This window comes from Mobula birostris, chromosome 1 (assembly GCF_030028105.1).
Source record: "Mobula birostris isolate sMobBir1 chromosome 1, sMobBir1.hap1, whole genome shotgun sequence".
Classification (NCBI taxonomy): domain Eukaryota; kingdom Metazoa; phylum Chordata; class Chondrichthyes; order Myliobatiformes; family Myliobatidae; genus Mobula; species Mobula birostris.
In genome coordinates this window covers 93498496-93522147 of record NC_092370.1, presented here as the reverse complement: position 1 = coordinate 93522147, position 23652 = coordinate 93498496, and the positions used below count along the sequence as shown (strand labels likewise).

The following is a 23652-nucleotide window of genomic DNA, read 5'->3' as shown; positions in this document are numbered from 1 at the left end:
ATGTGGATAAAAATAAATAACGAGCATGAAATAACAAGATAAAAGCGTCCTTTAATGAGTGTAGTTATCCCCTTTTGTTCAAGAGCCTGTTGGTTGTTGAGTAGTAACTGTTCTTGAACTTGGTGGTGCGAGTCCTGTGGCACCTGATGTCAACAGTGAGAAAAGAGCATGCCCTGGGTGGTGAGGATCTTTGATAATGGATGTTGCTTTCCTCTGGCAGTGTTTCATGTTGATGTGCTCAATGGTTGGGAGGGTTATACTTGTGATGTAATGGGCCAAATCCATTACTTTTTGTAGGATTTTTCACTCAAAGGCATTGGTGTTCCCATACCAGATCATAATGTAGCCCATCAGCACACTTTCCACCACACATCTATAGAAGTTTGCCAAAGTTTTTGATGACATGCAGAATCTCCACAGACTCCTGAGGAAGTAGAGGCGCTGTTGTGCTTTCTTCACAATTAGATTTATGTGTTAGGTTTAGGACAGGTCTGAGATAGTGACGCCCAGAAATTTAAAGTTCCTGACCCTCTCCACTTCTGATCCTCCTGTTAGTACTGGCTCGTGGACCTCTGGTTTCCTTCTCCTGAAGTCTACAATCAGTTCCTCAGCCTTATTGACACTGAGTGAAAGGCTATTGTTATTACACCACCAGCCAAAATCTCCCTCCTGAATGCTGATTCATTGCCACCTTTGATACAGACCACAGCAGTGGTGTCATCAGTAAACTTATACATGCTGTTGGATATGTACTTAGCGACATAGTGATAGGTATAAAGCGAGTAGAGTTGGGGACTAAGTACGTATCTCTGCAGTGCTCCTGTGCTGTGAGCCTAACATCAGTAGTGGGAAAGTTAATAGAAGATATTCTTATTTGGACCAGATTTATTTGGATAGACATCAACTGATTAAGGATAGTCAGCATGGTTTCATGCATGGTAGGTCATGTCTATCCAACCTTATAGAGTTTTTTGAGGAGTTTACCAGGAAAGTTGAAGATAAGTCTTTTGACAAGATCCAACATGGGAGTTTGGTCAAGAAGGTTCAGTGGCTTGGTATTCAACATTAGGTAGGAGATTTGATTAGACATCGGCTTTGTGGGAGAAGTCAGAGTCGTAGTAGATGACTGGAGGCCTGTGACTAGTGAAGTGCCACAGGGATTGGTGCTGGGTCCGTTGTTGTTCGTAATTTATATAAATGATTTGGATAATAGTGTGAATAACTGGTTAGCATATTTGCAGCTGACACCAGTGGACAGCAAGGAAAGCTATCATGGCTTGCAGTGAGATCTGGACCAGGTGGACAAATGGGCTGAGAAATAACAGATGGAATTTAATGCAGACAAGTACAAGATGTTGCACTTTGGGAGGACCAACTTGGGTAGGTCTTACACAGTAAACAGTAGACCACTGAGGAGTAGAACAAAGGGATCTGGGAACACATGTCCATAATTCATTGAAAGTGGCATTACAGATAGATAGGGTCATAAAGAAAGCTTTTAGCATATTGGCCTTCATAAGACAATGTGTCGAGTACAGAAGATGGGATGCTATGTTGAAGTTGCGAAAGACATTAGTGAGACCTAGTTTGGAGTACTGTGTGTAGTTTTTCTCACCTTACAAGGTTGTCGCTGGGTTTGGAGGTCCTGAGTTATATGGAAAGATTGAATACGTTAGGTCTTTATTCCTTAGAATGTAGATGATTGAGAGGAGATTTGATAGAGGTATACAAAATTATGAGGGGTATAGATAGGGTAAATGCAAGCAGGCTTTTTCCACTGAGGTTGGGTGGGAATACATCTAGAGATGATGGGTTAAGGGTGAAAGGTGAAAAGCTTAAGGAGAACATGAATTTCAGAGTTGTATATGGTGACATGTATGTACTTTGATAATCAAGTTTACTTAGAGCTTTAACCTGCCTCAATGACTACTCTCCAGTAGCACTTACAAACCGTTGATGAAGTTCATTGAGAGGTTGAAATGAGAATATATCAACTCGTGCCTGAGAAGTGACTTGGATCCACTCCAAGTTGCCTACGGGTCAACAGCAGATGCCATTTCATTGGCTCTTCACTCAGCCCTGGAACATCAGGTCAGTAAAGATGCATACATCAGGATGGTCTTCATGGACTGCACCTTGGCACTAAATATTATCATCCCCTAAAAACTAATGAATAAGCTGCAAGCCCAGGCCTTAGTACCTCCTTGTGCAACTGGTTCCTCGATTCACTCATTTGCAGATCCCAGTCAATTCAGACAGGCAACAGCATCTCTTCCAAAATCTCCTTCTGCACAGGTGCACCACAAGGCAGTGTGCTTAGCCCCCTGCTCTACTGGTTTTATACTTGTAACTGAGAGGCTGAGTACAGCTCCAATGTCATACATAAATTTTCTGACAACACGACTGTTACTGGTGGATTCAAACTTGGTGACAAATTAGCATATTGGAGGGAAATCGACAAGCTGGCTGATTGGTGCCAGAACAACAACCTCTCACCCAATGTCAGCAAGACCAAGGAGCTGATTATTGACTTAAGGGGGAGGAAACCAGACACAGGTCCATGAACCAGTCTCATCAGGTGAATTAGAGGCTGAGATGGTCAGCAAATTTAAATTCCTTAGTGTTATAATTTCAGAGGATCTGTCCTGAGTCTGGTACGTTAAGTGCCATTACAACAAATCATGGGAATGCTGTTGTGGGCATCACTGAGTTGTGGCTGAAAGAAGATCATAGTTGGGAGCTTAACATCCAAGAATACACTTTGTATCAGAAGGATTGGCAGATGGGCAGAAAAGGTGACGTGTCTCTGTTGGTAAAAATTAAATCAAATCCTGAGAAAGAAGTGACAGAGTTAGAAGATGTAATATCCTTGTAGGTAGATTTAAGAAACTATAAGTGTAAAAAGAGCCTGATGAGAGTTACAGGTTTCCCCCGCCATCCGAAGGTACAGCGTTCCTATGAAATGGTTCATAAGCCGAAATGTTGTAAAGCGAAGAAGCAATTACCATTTATTTATATGGGAAAATTTTGTGAGCATTCGCAGACCCAAAAATAACCTACCAAATCATGCCAAATAACACATAAAACCTAAAATAACAGTAACATATAGTAAAAGCAGGAATGATATGATAAATACACAGCCTATATAAAGTAGAAATACTTTTCCACAATCATTACTGCACTGTTCTCCATAGCAAAAATATCACACAAGCGCCGTCGACAGAAAATCTCACCCAAGCACTGTTGGCAAAAACACGGGGCAAGCACTCTCCAGTAACCTTTAACCTATGAAGCTGCCAAATCATACCAAATAACATGTAAAAATACCCAGCCTATATAAAGTAGAAATAATGTATGTACAGTGTCATATCACTTACCGGAATTGGGACAGCGCTGAGCACACTGATGATGGTGTGTTAGGCTGACTCATTGCAGGTTGGGGTGGTGCAATGGCCCCCACCCTCCAGGCCACCAACCAATACTGATCCGCAAAGCATGCAGGGGTGCAGCGGTCGCCAGGAGGCACACAGCACATCTTTAAGAAAAAAGCTGAAACAAACATGCTAATTAATTAGGTGCCGCCCGACACGTTATTGTCGGCCCAGGTCAGTGCTGATTTCCGATTGCGTCGTCTCTGATCTGGGCCAACAATTACGTGTCGGGCGGCACCTAATTAATTAGCATGTTTATTTCAGCTTTTTTCTTAAAGATGTGCTGTGTGCCTCCCGGCTACTGCTACATCCTCCGCGAATCCGTATCTGTCCGTAGCCTGGGTGTTGGGGTGGTGGGACACTAGGATGTCATCTCGTCATCGTCTGTTTCCATTAGGGCAGGCAGGTCATCTTCTATCTCTGCCCGCCTCGATGTCGAAGGTCGAGGTTCATCGTCTGCTATGGCTGATGTGGAAGGCTTGCTTGACTGCTGAGCCTCGCGCATTTTTCTATCACACAGTTCTTTGTAAGGACTCAAACCATCTTGCAAATATCCTCTAAACCTACGTACCCTTTCAAAATTAAAGTCGTACTTTATCATTGCAGTGAAAATCTCACGCAGTTGCTTTACGTTCAGTTTGCTACTGCATTCAGTTTCGATTGTTATCCTTTTTTCTTCCAATTGCATCAGCTCTTCATCTATCAGTTCTTGGTTATGGGATGCCAAAACCTCTTCAACATTATCTTCATCAACTTCCACAAGCCAAACTCACTTTGTCCTTACTTCGTTCACCATGATTGAAACACTTAATTATGTCTAGTCCTTTTAGGCTTTTCCAATACCATAGAACTCATCTTGCAAATGACTGCTGACAGGCATGTGTTAAAGCAATGCCGGCGAGAATACCATTCCGAATCCGGGGAGAGCTGCTGCTTGGGGCATGCTGATTTTTTCACACGCTGATTTTTTTTCGTAACGGTGAAAACACCTTCTGAAAGCGAAAACAGGGTACTAATGTAGATCTTTCATAACAGTGAGGTTTCGTAAAGCGAACGTTCGAAAAACGGGGGACACCTGTATATACTGGCCCCTGAATAGTAGCCAGGATATGTGATATAAATTTCAATTTGAAATAGAAAAGGCATGTAACAAGGGCAATATTATGATAGTCATGGAGGAATTTCAATATTTAGGTGGATTGGAAAATCAAGTTGGTGCTGGGACTGTGGGAGGTCTAAAGTGGGATTAATGTAAATGTTTACAGCTGATGTGGACTCATCGTACTGAAAGGCGCATCTAAATGCTGAATGAGTGACTCTGGGTTAAGAAGAAATCTTACTTGGCTGGATTAAGACACTTTTTAAGAATTTTAAACCTCTGAACCTTAGGAGGTAAAATATGAGCCTTGCATTACCTTGTCAGATCTTAAGAGACTCAGTATATTTCTTCTAAGCTGAATTTAGGCTTAATAACTCACTATCTGCACGAGCAACAAATCTGCCATCCCAGAAATACATTTTGTGAATCTTTGCTGTGCTCTCTGTCTCACAAGTGTATCCCTCCTTGGTTCGATAGACCAGACCAAAGCACAGTATTCTAGGTGTTGTTTCATCATGCCTCGGTATAACTGGAACAAGTAAATTGTTATGCAATATGGTCAACATAATGTTTAGTTTACTTTTCATCCATTGGAAATTAATTTTCAGTGATTTGTGTACTTGGATACTCAGGCACCCCGGGACATCTTCTATTTTTTTTATATTACATGTACAAGTGCTGACAAATGCACTTCCTTCCACTAGGTTTGACTTTTGACTTAAATATAGCATTATACACTGTACAGATTGCAACAAAATTTTTATTTTTTTTAACCTACAGAATATGACCGACACATAGCAACCCGCAGAGGCATGGCAGCTGCTTACCTTGACCCAAACTTGAATCATACAGCAGGTTCAGGAGCCAAGTCCCGTCTGAGTATGGAGCGTTCTCCTGGAGCCATGGAACGAGTGCTGAAGGTCTCCCATTACTTTGAGAGTAACAGTGAACCCTCATCTTGGGTCATGAACATTCGGCATGGTGATGCAACAGACGTCCGGGTGAGTGAAATAAAACTTGGTAGGCTTGCTTTCTTTTAAATTAGATCAGAAATGTTTGCTTTCTGGGAAGAAGTCCTTATGTTCTGCAGTTGGTGAATGCTGAATACCATAGTACATTTGTAATTTCAGTATTCGTTCTATTTCTTGAAAATTTGCACGGGATATTGGTTTAAAAATAATTATTTAAATCTTTCTAAAGATTTTTCTCAATATATCAGCAATAAATATGTGAACAGGGAGAATGTACAAACTCAAGACAACACAAGGGTAGGAATGAACCTTTATCCCCAATCAATGTCTTTTTTGTTCTTAATTTTCTCATATTTCAGTGAAGCATTCAGATCTTTTTAAAATATTTAAGTCTTCAACAATTTCTACTAAATATGGAAGTGTGACTTCAGCAGCTGTCAATTTTTTCTTCTCATTTTGTAGGCAGTACTATTTTTGGCCACCTTGGGTAATGATCCTTTTACAACCCTCAAGTCCTTAGGATATGTAAAGCCTTGATTGACACAGAGAATCCATCCAACATTTTTTTTCAAGTTTCTTCTGAGGGGATTGTTAATGACACTGGTATTATAAAATCTAGTTTATTTTGGTTCAAAATTGTATGCAGTGCATGTTTGAATATCATGCATTAAATATGCAGCTCAGTCTTGATTCATTTGTAGCCATGAGTATTTTCTTATTGAGTCAGTGGTACTCTTTTGCTTGCTGTAGCATCAGCTCGAACAAGCCAATGCAACCGCTGGCGGCCCCATAGGTCATTATCCTTGTATGATGCATTCTCCGATCAATCCAATAATAATGTTCCCAAAAATCGAAGAAATGTATTTGAACCTTTGTTAGCAACTAGCAAGACATACAATCCTGAAATGATGAAACTTGTGATACTAAAACTACTGATTATGAATGTACTTAAGTGGAGTTAAGCAAAGTTAAGCTTAATTAGGCTATTTCAAATGTAATTAACCAAAGTTAAGCTGTCAACAAAAGATATGACACCTGATGGTCCCAGCTTCTAACTGCTAAGAACAGAGCATGGATACGTAACTAAACCCTCTCACTTTTACCACGCTCCCACCCACATGACTAGCTACCATAATAAATGCGCAACACAGAATACAATGTGGATAGATGCATGGCTCCTACATACCAGCTCTCTAATTATTATACTAAAATAATTACAACTATATATGACACAGGAGAATGTATGATAATTCAAAAATAACTCAAATAAACCAATCCCTGTGTTCCATAACTTCAGCATCACCACAAGTAGATATTATACTGTTCATGTTGTATCCTTCTCTGTGTGTGGATTTGCAACTTGAACCGAGAATCAGCTGTGTTGCTCCAGAATTCTTCATCCAAGATCATTGTGCTTTGGATGCAAGTTTAATAAAAAAAAAAAATCCATCAACTCTAATAATTTTTAGAGTTAATTTCTGATTTATAAATAATATTGAATGTTATTTTTGTAATTGAGCATTCACTTGCCATGAAGGCAATTGATCATTCACTTCAAATTGTATACTGTGAAAGTGTGCTGTTGGGTGGGTCTTGCAGATTGGTCATATTTATCTGATTGATTAAACATCATGCAAACAGGAACCTCAAGCAAATAGTGGTTCTGAACTGAAGTCCACACTAAGAGTCCCATGGTGCAGCACCGAGCCGAGTAGTTTTGGGGCGCGCGTATCTAAGAAAAGATGTGCTGGCATTGGAGAGAGTCCAGAGAATGATCGCAGGAATGAAAAGGTTAGCGTATGAGCAGTGTTTGATAGCTCTGGGCCAGTGCTCGCAGGAGTTTAGAAGAATAGTGAAAGGTTTGGATAAAGTGGATATGAAGAGGATGTTTCCGATCTTCGGGAGTCTAGGGCCAGAGGACACAGCCTCAGATTTGATGGACGTCCATTTAGAACAGAGATGAAGAAAAATTTAGCCACAGCGTGGTGAATCTGTGGATTTCTTTGTCATAAACAGTTGTGCAGGCCAAGTCATCAGGTATATTTAAAGCAAGGGTTGATAGGTTCTTGATTAATCAGAGAATCAAATGTTACAGGGCGAAGGCAGGAAAATGGGGTTGAGAGAGCTAATAATAAATCAGCCATGATGGAATGGTGGAGCAGATTTGATGCGTTAAATGGCCTAATTCTGCTCCTTTGTCTTAAGTCTTGTCTTAAACTAATAGAATTTTGATCACGAGATCTAAAGTGTTTCCCTGCGCATTAATGTCATCTGCCCAGTCTCATTCCCTAAGAGGAGATCCAGTATTGCACTCTCTCTAGTTGGGACCTCTATATATTGATTAAGGAAACTTCTGAACTCATTTGACAATTTCTATCCCATCCAGTCATTTTACAGTATGGGAGTCCCTCTCAATTTGTGGAAAGTTAAAATCACCTACCATCGCAACTTTATTTTTCTTGCAAGTGTCTGCTATCTCTCGAAATGTTCTTCTCTACGTCCTGCTGACTATTTGGAAGTCAATAAGTAATCCCATTAACATGGTCACCACTTTTCTTATTCCTCAGTTCCACCCATATAGCTTCAGTAAATAAGCTATCAGCCTGTCCTGTCTGAGCAGCACTTTGACATTTTACCTAAATAGTAATGCCATGCTCCCCCTTTACTATCTCCCATTCTATCATATCTAATGGAACTCCAGAACACTGAGCTGCCCCCCGTCCCTTCTGCAAACAAGTCTCTCTAATCCATGACTGCAATGTCATAATTCCATATGCTGATCAATGCTCTAACCTAATTTGCCTTACCTACAGTGTTCCTTGCTTTGAAAGACATGTAACTAAAAACATTAGTCCTACCATTTTCCATCTTTCAGTTCCTGTCTTTGTATTTTAGGCTTAACATCTACTTTCCCCACAACCACTCCACTAGATGCCCTGGCACATTGGTTCCCTGCAACACTAGTTTAAACCCTTTTGGAGCAGCACTGGTAAACCTTCCCACAAGGATATTGGTGCCCCTCTAATTTAGGACCAAATTGTCCCATTTGTACATGTCCCACCTTCCCAGAAAGAGAGCCCAATGATCCAAAAATCTGAAGCTCTCCTTTCTACACTCTCTCTTTACCCTTGCTTTAAACTGTACTGTCTTACTGCTTCTGGCTTCATGAGATGTGACATGGGTAGCAGTCTTACAATCACTACCCTGGTGGTCCAGTCATTTAACTTAGCACCTAACTCTCAGAATTCACGTTGCAGGATCTTGTCACCTTTCCTGTCTATGTCATTGGTACTGACCTGGATCATGACTTCTGGCTGCTTACCCTATCCCTTTAGACAGTGGTCCCCAACCACTGGGCCGCAAAGCATATGCTACCGGGCCGTGAGGAAACAATATGATTTGGCGATAATGAAACGATATGAGTTTCAGCTGCATCTTTCCTCATTCCCTGTCACACCCACTGTTGAGCTTGAACGCACGCAATGTCATTACGCATGCATCATCCATGTCAGTGCGGGAAGGAGATCAACTCCTCGAGCTTGCAAATGACGACGGGCTGAAAAGTACGTTTGGCATAACATCTCTGCTGGCATTCTGGATCAAAGTCAAGGCTAAATATCCTGAGATTGCCATGAAAGCACTGAAAACATTGCTTCCATTTCCAATATATCTCTGCAACGAATGCAACAAAAACTAAATTGTGGAATAGACTGGACATATGGAGCCCCCTTTGAGTATCGCTGTCTCCCATCACCCCTCGAGAGGACCGTCTTGTTGCAAGGAATCAAGCCCAGGGCTCCCACTGATTCAGCGATATTGGTGTGTTGCAATGATATTATATGTTCATACGGGGGAAATATGTGCTGTGTGTTTAACATCCAAACGTTACTTAAAATGTTATGATGCTATTGACTTATAAGTGACTTATATAACCATATAACAATTACAGCACGGAAACAGGCCATCTCTGCCCTTCTGGTCCGTGCTGAACGCTTACTCTCACCTCGTCCCACCGACCTGCATTCAGCCCATAACCCTCCATTCCTTTCCTGTCCATATACCTATCCAATTTTTCTTTAAATGATAATGTCGAACCTGCCTCTACCACTTCTACTGGAAGTTCGTTCAACTCTTAGTTCAAGCTCCCCTGTCCTCCCCGGACTTATCACTATATTCATGTGAGGAAAATATGCACTGCGTGTTTAATATTAAATTCGTTAGATAACCCTTTTAGAAACACAATTGAGTGTATTAGCCACTTATCACCTGTATTCTGTTCGTGATTAACACCCCCCCGAACAGAATCACCAAAAACTATTTGTAGAAAAAAATGGGCACGTTACACGCATGCGCACACATGCCCGCGCAAGGCTTCATGGTCATGGTAGTCTTTCTTGGGGTAAACACAACGTATTTGACTGCTACTCTTCTCCGTTGGCAACCCTACCACTGCCCCCCCCCCCCGCCCCCGGGTTGGCCGATCTGCAAGAATATTGTCAATATTAAACCAGTCCGCAGTGCAAAAAGGGTTGGGGACCCCTGTCTTAAGAATTCAATGGACTTGATCTGAGATCTGAGTTAGATTTATTTATCACATGTACATTGAAACATGCAGTGAAATGTGTCATTTGCATTAACAACCAACACACATTGGGAGGTGCTGGGGGCAGCCCGCAACTATTGCCACATATTCCAGTACTAACATAGGATGCCCACAATGCTTTGCAGAACAACACAGAACAAAGAAAAATACAATAAACCAAGTTTAAACATAATTTTAAAGCTATGTTAGGTCACCTCTCAGATTTTTCTCCTCCACCCTTTACAGCTACTATGTATTTTTGGCAGAAACTTTACTGAGTTGATTTGGTGTACAAATAAAACCCAGAGATGTAACAGGTACGTTACATCTCTTGATCTTAACAGATCAATTGAATCCAATTGCATATCTGCGTTATTTTATAGGGTATTATTCAGAAGATTGTAGACTCTCATGAAGTAAAGAATGTGGCGTGCTTTGGAATTCGACTCAGCCATATACATTCAGAAGAGGTTCATTGGTTGCATCCAGACATGGGTGTTTCACATGTGCGTGAGAAGTTTGAACAGCATCATCCTTCAGATGAATGGAGGTAAGAAACACTGAGATTCTTCAGAGCTTAACGTCTGGTCTTTATAAATCACTGGTTAGTAATCTAATCAAGCACATAGAAAGTGACTAACCCATAGTCTTCAGTGATGTATGATTTTGTTCTCTCCCTATATTTGTCATGTTATCTGACCCTACAGTTCTGCCTAATGTGGACACAAAGGATCAATTGCCTCACTTGTGTGACTCTAACCTTATGTGATATTTTCATTCCTTCACATTTTGCCTTCTGTATACACACAATTTCATCAGATTAAACTATTCTCTCAGATTATTAATTAGTGTGTTTTTCCAAACCAATAATTAGAAAGAAACATCAAGTAAAACATTGAAAACTTCATGAATTGTTAACATAATATTAAGATTTTACAAACTAGTTCTGCTGGCCATATTGAAGTATCATATTACTGCAGACATAGAAAGTGTTACCCTTATTGAAGAAGGGCAGCAAGGATAAGCCAGATATTTATGGGTTTGTGAGTCAACAGTGAGTAAGTTCCTGGAAAAGATTCTGAGGGATAGGATTGGTCAACACTTGGAAGGCTAGAGATTAATCAAGCATGGCAAACATAGTAGGAGATCCTGTCTGAACAATTTGATTTAACTTTTTGAAAAGATAGCAAAGTAGATTGTTGTACTTAATATGGACTTTATTAAGTCTTTGACAATGTCCTACTTGGGAGACTGGTCCAAAAGTTTGGAGTCCATGAGGTCCAAAGCAATTTAGCAAATTGGATCCAAAGCAGGCTTGGTAATAATGCACAGACAGTAATAGTAGATGGTTGTTTGTGATTGGAAGCCTTTGACAGGGATAAAAGCTTGGTATTTTGTTGTATATATGAATAATTTGGATATGGAACTAGAGGCATGAAGAGTAAGTGGATGGCATGAAAATTGGAAGTGTCAATAGTGAGGAAAACAGTTGCAGGCAGCAGTTAAGGTCGATGAGTTGGTACAATGCACAGAGCAATGGCAGATGGAATTCAATCTTGTGTGGCATAATCCTGTGTATGTTTCTGTTCACCATACTGGAATGGGCATAATTGCACTGCAGAGGATGCGGAAATGGTTCACCAGGATTTTGCTTGTGGTGGAAAGTTTCATTGATGAAGAGAAGCTGATACTCCAGTTATGTTTTTGTTGAAGAAGAGAACCCTTAGAAGTGACATGATAGAGGCATATAAAATAAAGGAGCATAAATAGGGTGAAGAGTCATAAACCTTTTTGCTTTGTGGAAGATCCTTGATGTTTAGTATGGATCTGATAGGCTAAGAGGCTTGGTCTGGATCGATGACTCTGAACAAATACCTACCATATCTGACAGTTTCATTCATGAGGTGGAAGAGCATTTGGGAGGGATGCATTTTGGCTAAAGGAATACTTAATTATCATCTTGCAGCCATCATGCATGTTTAGTAGACTTAATTGAACACCTAGCCTTTTCTGGGCCAACAACTGCATGTTCTTAAAAATTGCAAAGCACGTCCTCTGAAAGGAAACATGAACATCTGATGCCCAAACAATATCAGGTTGTTGACACTGATTAATGACAAATAAGTTGGATATCCAAAGTAAGACAGCAGTGCCTATCAGTAATCTGTCAGTTTCCATTATCTTCTGGGGGTTGCTCTGTACTTGAGATAAGACAGATAACATCTGGAGAGAAATTTGTTATTGTACTTCATTGACTTACAGGGCAATGTGTAGCTCCAAAGCTGCAGGTTCTTCAACTCTGCTCTGGATCAATAGCCAAAACCTTTGGCTATGAGTTCAATTGATTAACCACAATGCTGTTTTATATATCACAGGAAAGCAGCTCTTGGAGCTGCTGCAGTACAGATCCAGTGATCTGGATTCAATTCTCGCTTCCAGTGCTGTTTGTGTAGAGTTTGGTCATTCTACCTGTGACTGTGTGGATTTCTAGGTGCTCCAGTTTCTGGGTTCTTCCCATGTTGTGAAGTAATGTAGGTTAGTTATGTTAATTGGCTACTGTTAATTTTTCTTAGGTGAGTGGTAGAATCTTGGGGAAGGTTGATGAGAACAATGGGAAGTTTTCAGTAAAAGGCAGAATTATCATAAATATGTGCTGCTGGTTTCCATGGAATTGGTGGGCTGAAAAGCCAGTTTTATTGCTGTTTGCCCCTCTGACTTCTTGTATGCCTTTATTTCCTTACCCTATTGTGATTAAATTTAAGCAGTGTTTTTGACAAACATTTTATATTTTCACTCCCTTTGTAATTTGTATCTCATTACCATTCTTTCACATTTGAGAAAGCTCATTTATTTGATTCTTGAGCTTTACTTCACTCTGCTGATGACTTCTCTCTGAAGCCTTCAAGGCTTAACTAGAGTTTTGTGCACATTGATGTGGCTTATAATTTCAAACATAGCTTCTTCCAAATCTATTGTAGACCTCCACAGAATAATCTAATCCTTTTTTTCTGTGATTTGATATATATTAGATTTAAGAATTCTGAAAGACCTGGAAACAATTTTTGATTTTGTTTCTCAGTGTGCAGTGCTAAATGAAGTTTGCTACGTTTCATCATAATTTTTTTTTTGTTTTGTTATATATATTTTTTTTTTCAGAAATCCAGTTAGTACTGCAGCAACTTGAGTTCAATTATTTAATGTCTTCATAGAACTTGCATGATCTACCTGTGATGTTGTGGGTTTTTGCTCACATCATAGGTGTTTGGTAGGTTACGATGGGTGTCGGTTGATGGCGAGAGGGTCGTTATAGTTTAGTGACATGTAAAAACCATTGGATTACAGGAAAATAATTGGGAAATGGAAATGCTGTGAAGCTGGGATAGATGCTTTGGGTCAAATGGCTCCCTAAAATGTCATATGAAAATAAAAGTTACTTTGCTGCAGTAATGGGAGAGATCTTAAGGATGTTCTTCGCAAAATTGGAAATATACTCAAATTGTACTTTCCACAAATTGTTCCGCATAAAGTTTTATCTTTGATAACAGTTTTTATGTTGGAAACTGTTCATTCACGAAAATGCTGAAGTTGCAGTATGTTTCAAAGATAATGTTAATGAAAGCTTATGATTTTAACACTCATACTGCTGCAGACTCGAGACTAGTCATTGCAAAGTTTAACTTTGAACAGCTGTTTCGGGCTATGACATGAGGTTAATTTTTTTTTTGCTTTTTGGCATTTTGATATATAATTTTGTAAACCTTTCCATTCCAGGATTAATGAGGAATTGTATTAATTTGTTGACCTTCAGTTAATAACCTTAAAATATACATTACTCCTGATAATTTGTTCCAAATTTCAAAGTAAGTTTATTATCGAAGTACGTATATGTTACCATACTGTATTCTACCCTGAGATGCATTTTCTTGTGGGCATTCACAGTAGAATAAAGAAATACAATGGAATGAATGAAAAAACTACAAGCAGCCAATGTGCAAAAGAAGACAAACTGTCTAAATACAAAAAAAAAGTAACTAAATAATACTGAGGGCATGAGCTGTAGAGTCCTTGAAAGTAAGTCCATAGGTTGTGGAATCAGTCCAGTGTTGAGGTGAGTGAAGATATTAATTCTAGTTCAGGAGCCTGATGGTTGAAGGGAATGGTTTGGAATCTAAGGCTCCTTTACCTCCATAGCGATGGAAGGAGGGAGAAGGGAGTATAGCCCTAGATAGTGGGGGCCCCTTGATGATGGATGCCAGTTTCTTGTGGCAGTGCCTAATTTACATGTGCTCAGTGGAAGGAGGGGTTTTCTTGTGATGGACTGGGCTATATCCACTACTCTTTGTAGGCTTTTCCATTCGTGGGAATTGGTGTTTCCATACCAGGCTGTAATGTAACCAGTCAGTATAGATTCCTCCTGTGCATCTATAGAAATTTGTTAGAGTTTTAGATGACATGCGCGAGCTTCTAAGAAAATGGAGCCTTCTTTGTAACAACACTTAAATGCTGGTCCCAGGAGAGATCCTCTGAAATGATAATGCCAGGGAATTTAAAGTCCTCATCCAATCCTTTAATGAAGGTTGAGTCATGGATCCCTGGTTCCCCCCTCCTCCCCTACCCCTCTCCCCCTCTCTCCCCCCCCCCCATAGTGAACAATCAGTTCTTTGGTTTTGCAAACATTGAGTGAGTGGCTTTTTTTTGTGACACTATTCAACCAGATTTTCAATCTCTCTCCTGTATGCCAATTCGTCACTACTTTTGATTCAGCAAATAGCAGTGGTGTCATCAACGAACATAAATATGGCATTGGAACCCTACTTAGCCTCACAGTCATAAGCATCAAGTTGAAATTCAAGTTGAGTTTATTGCCATTGAACTACACACAGGATCTCAACTGAAACATTGACTCGTCATTCCCCTCCATAGATATTGCCTGGCTTGCTGAGTTCCTTCAGCATTTTGTGCATGTTGCTTAAGGTTTGCAACGCCTGCAGAATTTTGAGTTCAGGAATCATCAAAATTCGAGTATGCAAAACAGCAGTAGTGAATAAATATCATAAGAAATGGTGAATGAGAGGTGGGTTTGCAATGTTTAAAAGAAATTAAGAGAAAAGTTTGACAAAGTCCTTATCATAATCTTCCAGTTTTCTTTACCTTGCTCTCCGATATAGGCAGTTTGGGAGAGTCAACCAGGAATAAAATGTTAATTAGCCTAATAGCTTTTGTTGCAAATTACATGATTCAGTAAAATGACCATTTTGCAGAGTAGATGACTTCTGTCTGCAATGGTCATCTCCAGCTTCTAGTTGCATGCCATTTTAACTCTTCTTCCATCTTACACACTGACCCCTCTTTTCTCAGTCTTCTCTATTGCTTTTGAAAACCTAAAAGCAAATTGAAAGATTGGCATCTTACATTCTGCTCGAGTAACTTACAACTCAGTGCTGTCCTCCCCCATGTACAATTTTTCTTCTCTCTTGTGTTCATCCCTTCCATTCCCTTCTCCCAACTGGTTCTATCTTTCTATCATCCCCTCCCAAATTGGCTTCAATCACTTGACAGCCCCTGCGCCAGCCCCCTTTCCCTCACCCAGGCCAATCTGCCACCTCATCCCTTCCCAATCTGGTGTCCATGATCCCCAACCAGCATCCATCCTATTCCTTTCATACTGCTATATGTTGGCAATCTTTCCATTTTCTTCTTAACTCTGATATAGCTTCTTGACCCAAAACATTCCTCACCTCTGGCCTCCTCTTATGTACAGTTAATCCAATTCTTTCTCTTGTCATTGGTAACCCCCGGGATATTAATAGTGGAGGATTTAGTGATGGTAATGCCATGGAATGTCAGGGGGTGATAGTTATTGTCATTGCCCAACATTGTGTGGCACAAATATTACCTGCCACCTGTCAAGCTCAGGCCTGACTCTTGTCCAGTGACATTATCTGGTAATTGACTTCTTATGCCTTTAGTAAGGCATTTGACAAGGTTCCACAAGGTAGGCTTATTCAGAAAGTCAGAAGGCATGGGATCCAGGGAAGTTTGGCCAGGTGGATTCAGAATTGGTTTGCCTGCAGAAGGCAGAGGGTCATGGTGGAGAGAGTACATTCAGATTGGAGGATTGTGACTAGTTCTGGGACCTCTACTTTTTGTGATTTTTATTAAAGACGGGGATGTGGGGGTAGAAGGGTGGGTTGGCAAATTTGCAGACGGCACAAAGGTTGGTGGTGTTGTAGATAGTGTAGAGGATTGTCGAAGATTGCAGAGAGACATTGATAGGATGCAGAAGTGGGCTGAGAAGTGGCAGATGGAGTTCAACCCAGAGAAGTGTGAGGTGGTACACTTTGGAAGGACGAACTCCAAGGCAGAATACAAAGTAAATGGCAGGATACTTGGTAGTGTGAAGGAGCAGAGGTATCTGGGGGTACATGTCCACAGATCCCTGAAAGTTGCCTCACAGGTGGATAGGGTAGTTAAGAGAGCTTATGGGGTGTTAGCTTTCATAAGTCGAGGGATAGAGTTTAAGAGTCATGATGTAATGATGCAGCTCTATAAAACTCTGGTTAGGCCACACTTGGAGTACTGTGTCCAGTTCTGCTCACCTCACTATAGGAAGGATGTGGAAGCATTGGAAAGGGTACAGAGGAGATTTACCAGGATGCTGCCTGGTTCAGAGAGTATGCATTATGATCAGAGATTAAGGGAGCTAGGGCTTTACTCTTTGGAGAAAAGGAGGATGAGAGGAGACATGATAGATGTGTACAAGATGTTAAGAGGAGTAGATAGAGTGGCTAGCCAGCACCTCTTCCCCAGGGCACCACTGCTCAATACAAGAGGACATGGCTTTAAGGTAAGGGGTGGGAAGTTCAAGGGGGATATTAAAGGAATTTTTTTTATTCAGAGAGTGGATGGTGCGTGGAATGCAATGCCTGAGTCAATGGTGGAGGCAGGTACACTAGTGACATTTAAGAGACTACAAGACAGGAATATGGAGGAATTTAAAGTGGGGGGTTTTATGGGAGGCAGGGTTTGAGGGTCGGCACAACATTGTGGGCCGAAGGGCCTGTAATATGCTGTACTATTACCAGGAAAGTGGATGAAGGGAAGGCAGTGGATGTTGTCTACATGGACTTCAGTAAGGCCTTTGACAAGGTTCCGCATGGAAGGTTAGTTAGGAAAATTTAGTCGCTCGGTATACATGGAGAGGTGGTAAATTGGATTAGACATTGGCTCAATGGAAGAAGCCAAAGAGTGGTAGTAGAGAATTGCTTCTCAGAGTGGAGGCCTGTGACTAGTGGTGTGCCACAGGGATCAGTGCTGGGTCCATTGTTATTTGTCATCTATATCAATGATCTGGATGATAATGTGGTAAGTTGGATCAGCAAATTTGCTGATGATGCAAAGATTGGAGGTGTAGTGTACAGTGAGGAAGGTTTTCAAAGCTTGCAGAGGGACTTGGACCAGCTGGAAAAATGGGGTGAAAAATCGCAATTGGAGTTTAATACAGACAAGTGTGAGGTATTGCACTTTGGAAGGACAAACCAAGGTAGAACATACAGGGTAAATGGTAAGGCACTGAGGAGTGCAGTGGAACAGATGGATCTGGGAATACAGATACAAAATTCCTTAAAAGTGGCATCACAGGTAGATAAGGTCATAAAAAAAGCTTTTGATACATTGGCCTTTATTAATCAAAGTATTGAGTGTAAGAGTTGGAATGTTATGATAAGGTTGTATAAGGCATTGGTGAGGCCAAATCTCGAGTATTGTGTTCAGTTTTGGTCACCAAATTACAGGAAGGATATTAATAAGGTTGAAAGAGTGCGGAGAAGGTTTACAAGGATGTTGCCGGGACTTGAGAAACTCAGTTACAGAGAAAGGTTGAATAGGTTAGGACTTTATTCCCTGGAACGTAGAAGAATGAGGGGAGATTTGATAGAGGTATACAAAATTATGATGGGTATAGATAGAGTGAATGCAAGCAGGCTTTTTCCACTGAGGCAAGGGGAGAAAAAAACCAGAGGACATGGGTTAAGGGTGAGGGGGGAAAAGTTTAAAGGGAACATTAGGGGGGGCTTCTTCACACAGAGAGTGGTGGGAGTATGGAATGAGCTGTCAGACGAGGTGGTAAATGTGGGTTCTTTTTTAACATTTAAGAATAAATTGGACAGATACATGGATGGGAGGTGTATGGAGGGATATGGTCCATGTGCAGGTCAGTGGGACTAGGCAGAAAATGGTTCGGCATAGCCAAGAAGATCCAAAAGGCCTGATTCTGTGCTGTAGTTTTTCTATGGTTTCTATTCTATGTTTATTGTCTCACGTAGTGAGATACATGGAAAGCTTTGGTTTGCATGCTACCCATAGAACTCTTTGCAAAGCGTAAGTACATTGAGGTAGAATAAAGGGGAAAGCAGCAAAAAATGCAGAATGTGGTCTTACATTTACAGTCAATGCAGTCATCATCGATCATCCTTACTTCTGACTTTACAGATGAAGGAAGCTCATTGATGAAGCAGCTGAAGAATATAGGATACAAGATCTTAAAGAACTCCTGTGAATGTATCCGATGACTGAGATAATTAACCTCTAGCCACCACAACCATTTTCCTTTGTGCTACATATGATCCCAACTATACCTAATTGAAATTTCCCCCCAAATTACATTGACTCCAGCTTAACAGAGCTTCTTAATGCCATACTTAATCAAATGCTGCCTCAATATCAAGGGCAGCTCAGCTCAAGTTATCTGTGAAGCATTCCTTTTGTCCATGTGTGTACTAAAGGTGTAACGAAGGTCAGGAAATGAGCAACTTTGGTAGAATCCAGGTTGAGTTGCCTTGAATATGTTGTACTTAAATGTGCTAATTTTGGGCTTAAAATTCTATAACAGCATAATCTTAACTGTTACATAACCATTCAAATTTGTTCAGCACATTAAAAATACCTGAATTTTTTTTTTTTTGAAATCTTGTTATGGTGCTGTAGCAAGTGTTATTATGCAATTTGCATGGCAAATATTAGACTAACTTTAATACAAAATATGAAAATTGTACATTTCTTGTTCTAAAGTTGGATTTTTTCCCCATTTTCTATATTCCTTATCATCCTGAAATTAGTATTGACATATATGCCCTTCTTTTGGCAGAAGAGATAAGTTTAGTTAGCCTCTTGATTACTAATTTAATTTAATTGGGCTAGCACAATATTGTGGGCCGAAGGGCCTGGCCTGTAGCTGTGCTGAACTGTTCATCAAACGACTAACAAACATAAACAAACATATATCTTGTGTGTAATGGCATCGTGTATTTTTGGACTTGTTTTGGTAAGGGATAGAAACAGAGAAAACCCTTTAAAACAGTTTTTGCTGATATTTTATTCTATAAAAATGAAAGTACTATCTTATGATAGAATGGATAAGAACTCCGTTGGCTTTTTAAAAATATTATCCAGATAGGCATCAACTCGGTTTCGCTAAGACTATCATGTTTTTCTTTCCATCATTTGTCCATTTCCTTTTGTTAATTTGGTTCAGGTGGTGCATCCTGGAGTTCAACAAATAAGTCTGCATTTTTTTTTCTTTCATACCATCCCCAGTCATTCCTCAAGTAAATTAAAATCAAGAAACTGAAGATGGCAAAATTCTGAAACCAAAGTGGATGATGCTGAGAGAACTCAGCAGATCAGGCAGCTTCCATGGAAAGAGAAATTATGGTTAATATTTCAGGTTATAGATATAGACCTTTCCACAGATACTGCCTGATGTTTGAATTGAGAATCTGAAGCAGATAGTTTACCAATGCCTCACGAGTTTCTCAGAATGGGTAATAAATGACATTGCATTGTATACCAAGTGCTGTCTGTCTCAATATATGTATTATTTCAATAATTCTGATATTTCTGTACTTAATTTTATTGCAATAAAGCCCAATGTTCTGCCTTAGAATTTCTTGTTCCACTTAAGTTCCTATAGTGGTTTATGTACAATTTTATCTAAATCCCTATGAATGTCTTACAACCACTCATAATATAAAAAAAATGAATCTGCTTTTGTGCTGTCTATCAAGATGGAAGGCTTCACATTTTCCATGTGGCATTGCAGTCCATTCATTTAGCCTGTTAATATCTCCTTCATACCTCACTGTCAACAAACTTCAATATTTTATATAGTTTCCTCAGCTAATTTATCAATAGAAGTTATGAACACCTGGGGTCCAAACATAGATCCCTGTGGCAACTGATGAGCCACAACTTTCCAAAATGAAAATCATCATTTTATTCCAACTTGATTTATTGTCCATTACAAATCCTCAAACCACACACCATTCAGTATCCTGTCCCTGTGCTCTAATTTGTGTCAGATCTTTTTGATGCCTTCTAAATGCTTAAATACATCACATCCATTGGTTAACTCTAGTTGCAACCTCAAACAACTTAACAGATTTGTCAAATGTTAGTATTCCTTCGTAGGTCAATGTTGGCTCTGCCCAATCCTATTATCATTTTCTGAGTACCTTAATAGTGGATTCCTGCACTTTCCTCTACTCTCTTAATCAGTGTAGAGGGCTCAGGCTCAGTAGACTTGTGAAAGTATAATATAGCTAGTACTGAAATATTATGGTGAAAACAATGTTAAGAAGTTTATCATCTATATAATCAAGGATAGGCATCAAGGTGTTTAGAGAGTCTAATATGAGTTGTTTTGACTAATGTGCGAATTGTTTTGAAGACTTACAAGGGTATATGTGCATGCTTCATGTCGGCATGATTTTTGTAAGTCCTTGATGGGACATTTTTTTTGGAGTTGAGTATCTGGTGAGGCCATTACTTTACATCTATGTAATATTGCCCTTGGGAAGATGGTGCTGAGCTACTTCTGTCGAAAGTGCTCCCACTGTGCTAATGTGATGAAAGCTCCTGTATTTAAAACCACTAACTATGAGGGAACAGCGATACATTTGGAAGTCCAACTAGGGAGTGAGCTGGAGGAAAACCTACAGATGGCAGGTGTTTACATGTACACTAAGTTGTTCTTGCTAGAGGTTGTGGGATTGGAACATGCTGTCAGAATAGCTTAGGTAAGTGAATGGTGTGCATTTTACAAGTGGTACATTTTTGCAGCTTTCCTGTGTAGTTGATGAAGCAGAGCTGGAGATAGTAGGCTGTTTTGTCCTATATGCCGTTAAGCTTCTTGCATGTTGTTGGATTTGCAGTCATCTGTCCAACTGGTAACATTCTATTGATGGTAGTGATAAGCATTTAGGGAATCAGAAGATGAGTATTTGCAACATCTATGAATTGATTTGCATTTGTAGTAGAGAGCACTTAAATATATAGCAAATTATGAAGTGGCATTGGTCAGATCACTGAATTATAGATTTCTTAGTTATTCTGAATGAAAATTACGAGTCAGGTAACTAAAAATTCTTATTTCCATAGCACTGCCATGACTTATTAAGCACCGAATGAATTCTTATCTATAAGAATTTTTTAGTATTAAGAGCTATTAGTTCTTCTTGGAAATAAATACTGCAGTAGGAGATTAGCAATCTATTTGCAAAATTTCCACATAAAACCTAATTTGTTCAAATGAGCACTGTACATCTTTTTTCAGTCAATTGGACATCCAACAACAGTGGAAATATTCTGCTATCTTAGTTTTATGATCATGGTTACAAATGTCTATAAAATTCTGAATATAGCTTCTAACATAGATAAATGGTTACCACACAAGGCAGCCTTGGAAACAGATTTGAGTTAATGCTTGGCTCCTTTGTTCAATGAATAATAAGCCACTGAAATTACTCTCCAACACCACATTTTATGATATTCCTTCCACAGGTTGTTGATGCACCACACCATCATCCAAAAAGGAAACTGGATGCCTATTGACAGTTGAAGCAGAGGAATTTGATTGCAGCTGGTTCTGTCAGACTAAATTTATTGAAGCAATAACTTTATTAAAGAATAACATCAATTTGTTGATTTTAACCTATGAGGGTTTCTTAAATGACATGTGCTGCACAGCATATTGTTCAGGATTGAACTATCTAAGAAGTATTATTCCCTATTTAATCAAGTTATTCCTTGATAGTGTAGGAACAAATTAAAATAGGCGTAGGAAGCTGTTACCAAGCAACACACACAAGATGCTGGAGGAACTTAGTAGGCCAGACAGCATCTATGGAAAAGAGTACAGTCGATGTTTTGGACCAAGCCCTTTCACATGACTGGAGAAAGAAAGCTGAGGAGTAGATTTAAAAGGTGAGGGAAAGAGAAACACAAGGTTATAGGTGAAACCTGAAAAGGAGAGATGAACTAAAGAGCTGGGAAGTTGATTGGTGAAAGAGATAGAGGGCTGGAAAAGGAGGAGTCTGACAGAAGAGGACAGAAGGCCATGGAAGAAAGAAAAGGGGGAAGGGGTACCAGAGGGAGGCGATAGGCCAGCAAGGAGATAAGGTGACAGAAGGAGAAGGGGATGGAGGCGGGGGGGGTGGCATTACAGGAAGTTTGAGAAGTCGATGTTCATGCCATCAGGTTGGAGGCTACCCAGACGGAATGTAAGGTGTTGTTCCTTCAACCTAAGTGTGGCCTCATCACGACAGTGAAGGAAGCCATGGATAAGCATGTTGGTATGGGAATGGGAAGTGGAATTCAAATGGATGACCACTGGGAGATCCCACTTTTTCTGGTAAGTGCTCGGTGAAGCGGCCTCCCCATCTATGACACGTCTCACCGATATACAAAAGGCTACACTGGGAGCACCAGACACATATATATTCTCAACGGACTCACAGGTGAAGTGTCGCCTCACCTGGAAGACTGTTTAGGGCCCTGACTGGTAGTGAGGGAGAAAGTGTAGGGGCAGGTGTAGGACTTGTTCTGTTTGCAAGGATAAGTGCCAGGAGGGAGATCACTAGGGCAAGGGAGTCGCATAGGGAGCGATCCCTGCAAAAAGTAGGGGGGGAAGGATAGATGTGCTTGGTTGTGGGATCCCATTGGTGAGACGTAAATTGCGGAGAATTAAGTGCTGAGCGCAAAGGCTGGTGGGGTGGTAGATGAGGACAAGAGGAACCCTACCCCTGGTAGGGTGTCGGGAGGATGGGTGAGATCTGATGTGCATGAAATGGAAGTGATGCAGTTGAGGGTTGTGCCCAGGCAGGCATCATGACCTGATGTTTCCTTGTGGGGTCCTGTTCGAGGGGTAAATAAGGGGAGGTGTCTGAGAGTTAGCGCTGGGCCTTAGCAAGGTAGAGGTCAGTACGCCAGGCTACTACAGCACCTCCCTTATCTGCGGGTTTGATGATGACATTAGGATTGGTGCGCAGGAAGTGGAGAAGATAGTGTTCAGAAGGAGTGAAGTTGGAATTGGAGATAGGAGTGTTGAAGTCTAGACAGTTGATGTCCCGTCGGCAGTTGGCAATGAAAAGGTCCAGAGCAGGGAGAAGACCAGGGCAGAGTGTCCAAGAAGAGGAGGAGGGTTGAAGACTGGAAAAGGAGTCGTCAGTGTGAAGTGGAGAGTTCTTGCCAAAAAAAAAAGACTTGGAGACAGAGGCAGCGGGAGAAAAGCTG

The 23652-nt window shown here is 40.4% G+C and overlaps 1 protein-coding gene across 5 annotated transcripts in view; it reads left to right on the top strand.

Moving 5' to 3' along the window:
- The window catches only part of LOC140198338 (focal adhesion kinase 1), a 569537-nt gene that overhangs the window by 276978 nt on the left and 268907 nt on the right, over positions 1-23652 (top strand). For all 5 annotated transcript variants that reach the window (XM_072259446.1, XM_072259450.1, XM_072259457.1 and 2 more), the window contains 2 exons: positions 5311-5531; positions 10467-10633. In XM_072259446.1, coding sequence (XP_072115547.1) covers positions 5311-5531; positions 10467-10633 — 388 coding nt within the window. The remainder of the gene's footprint in view (positions 1-5310; positions 5532-10466; positions 10634-23652) is intronic.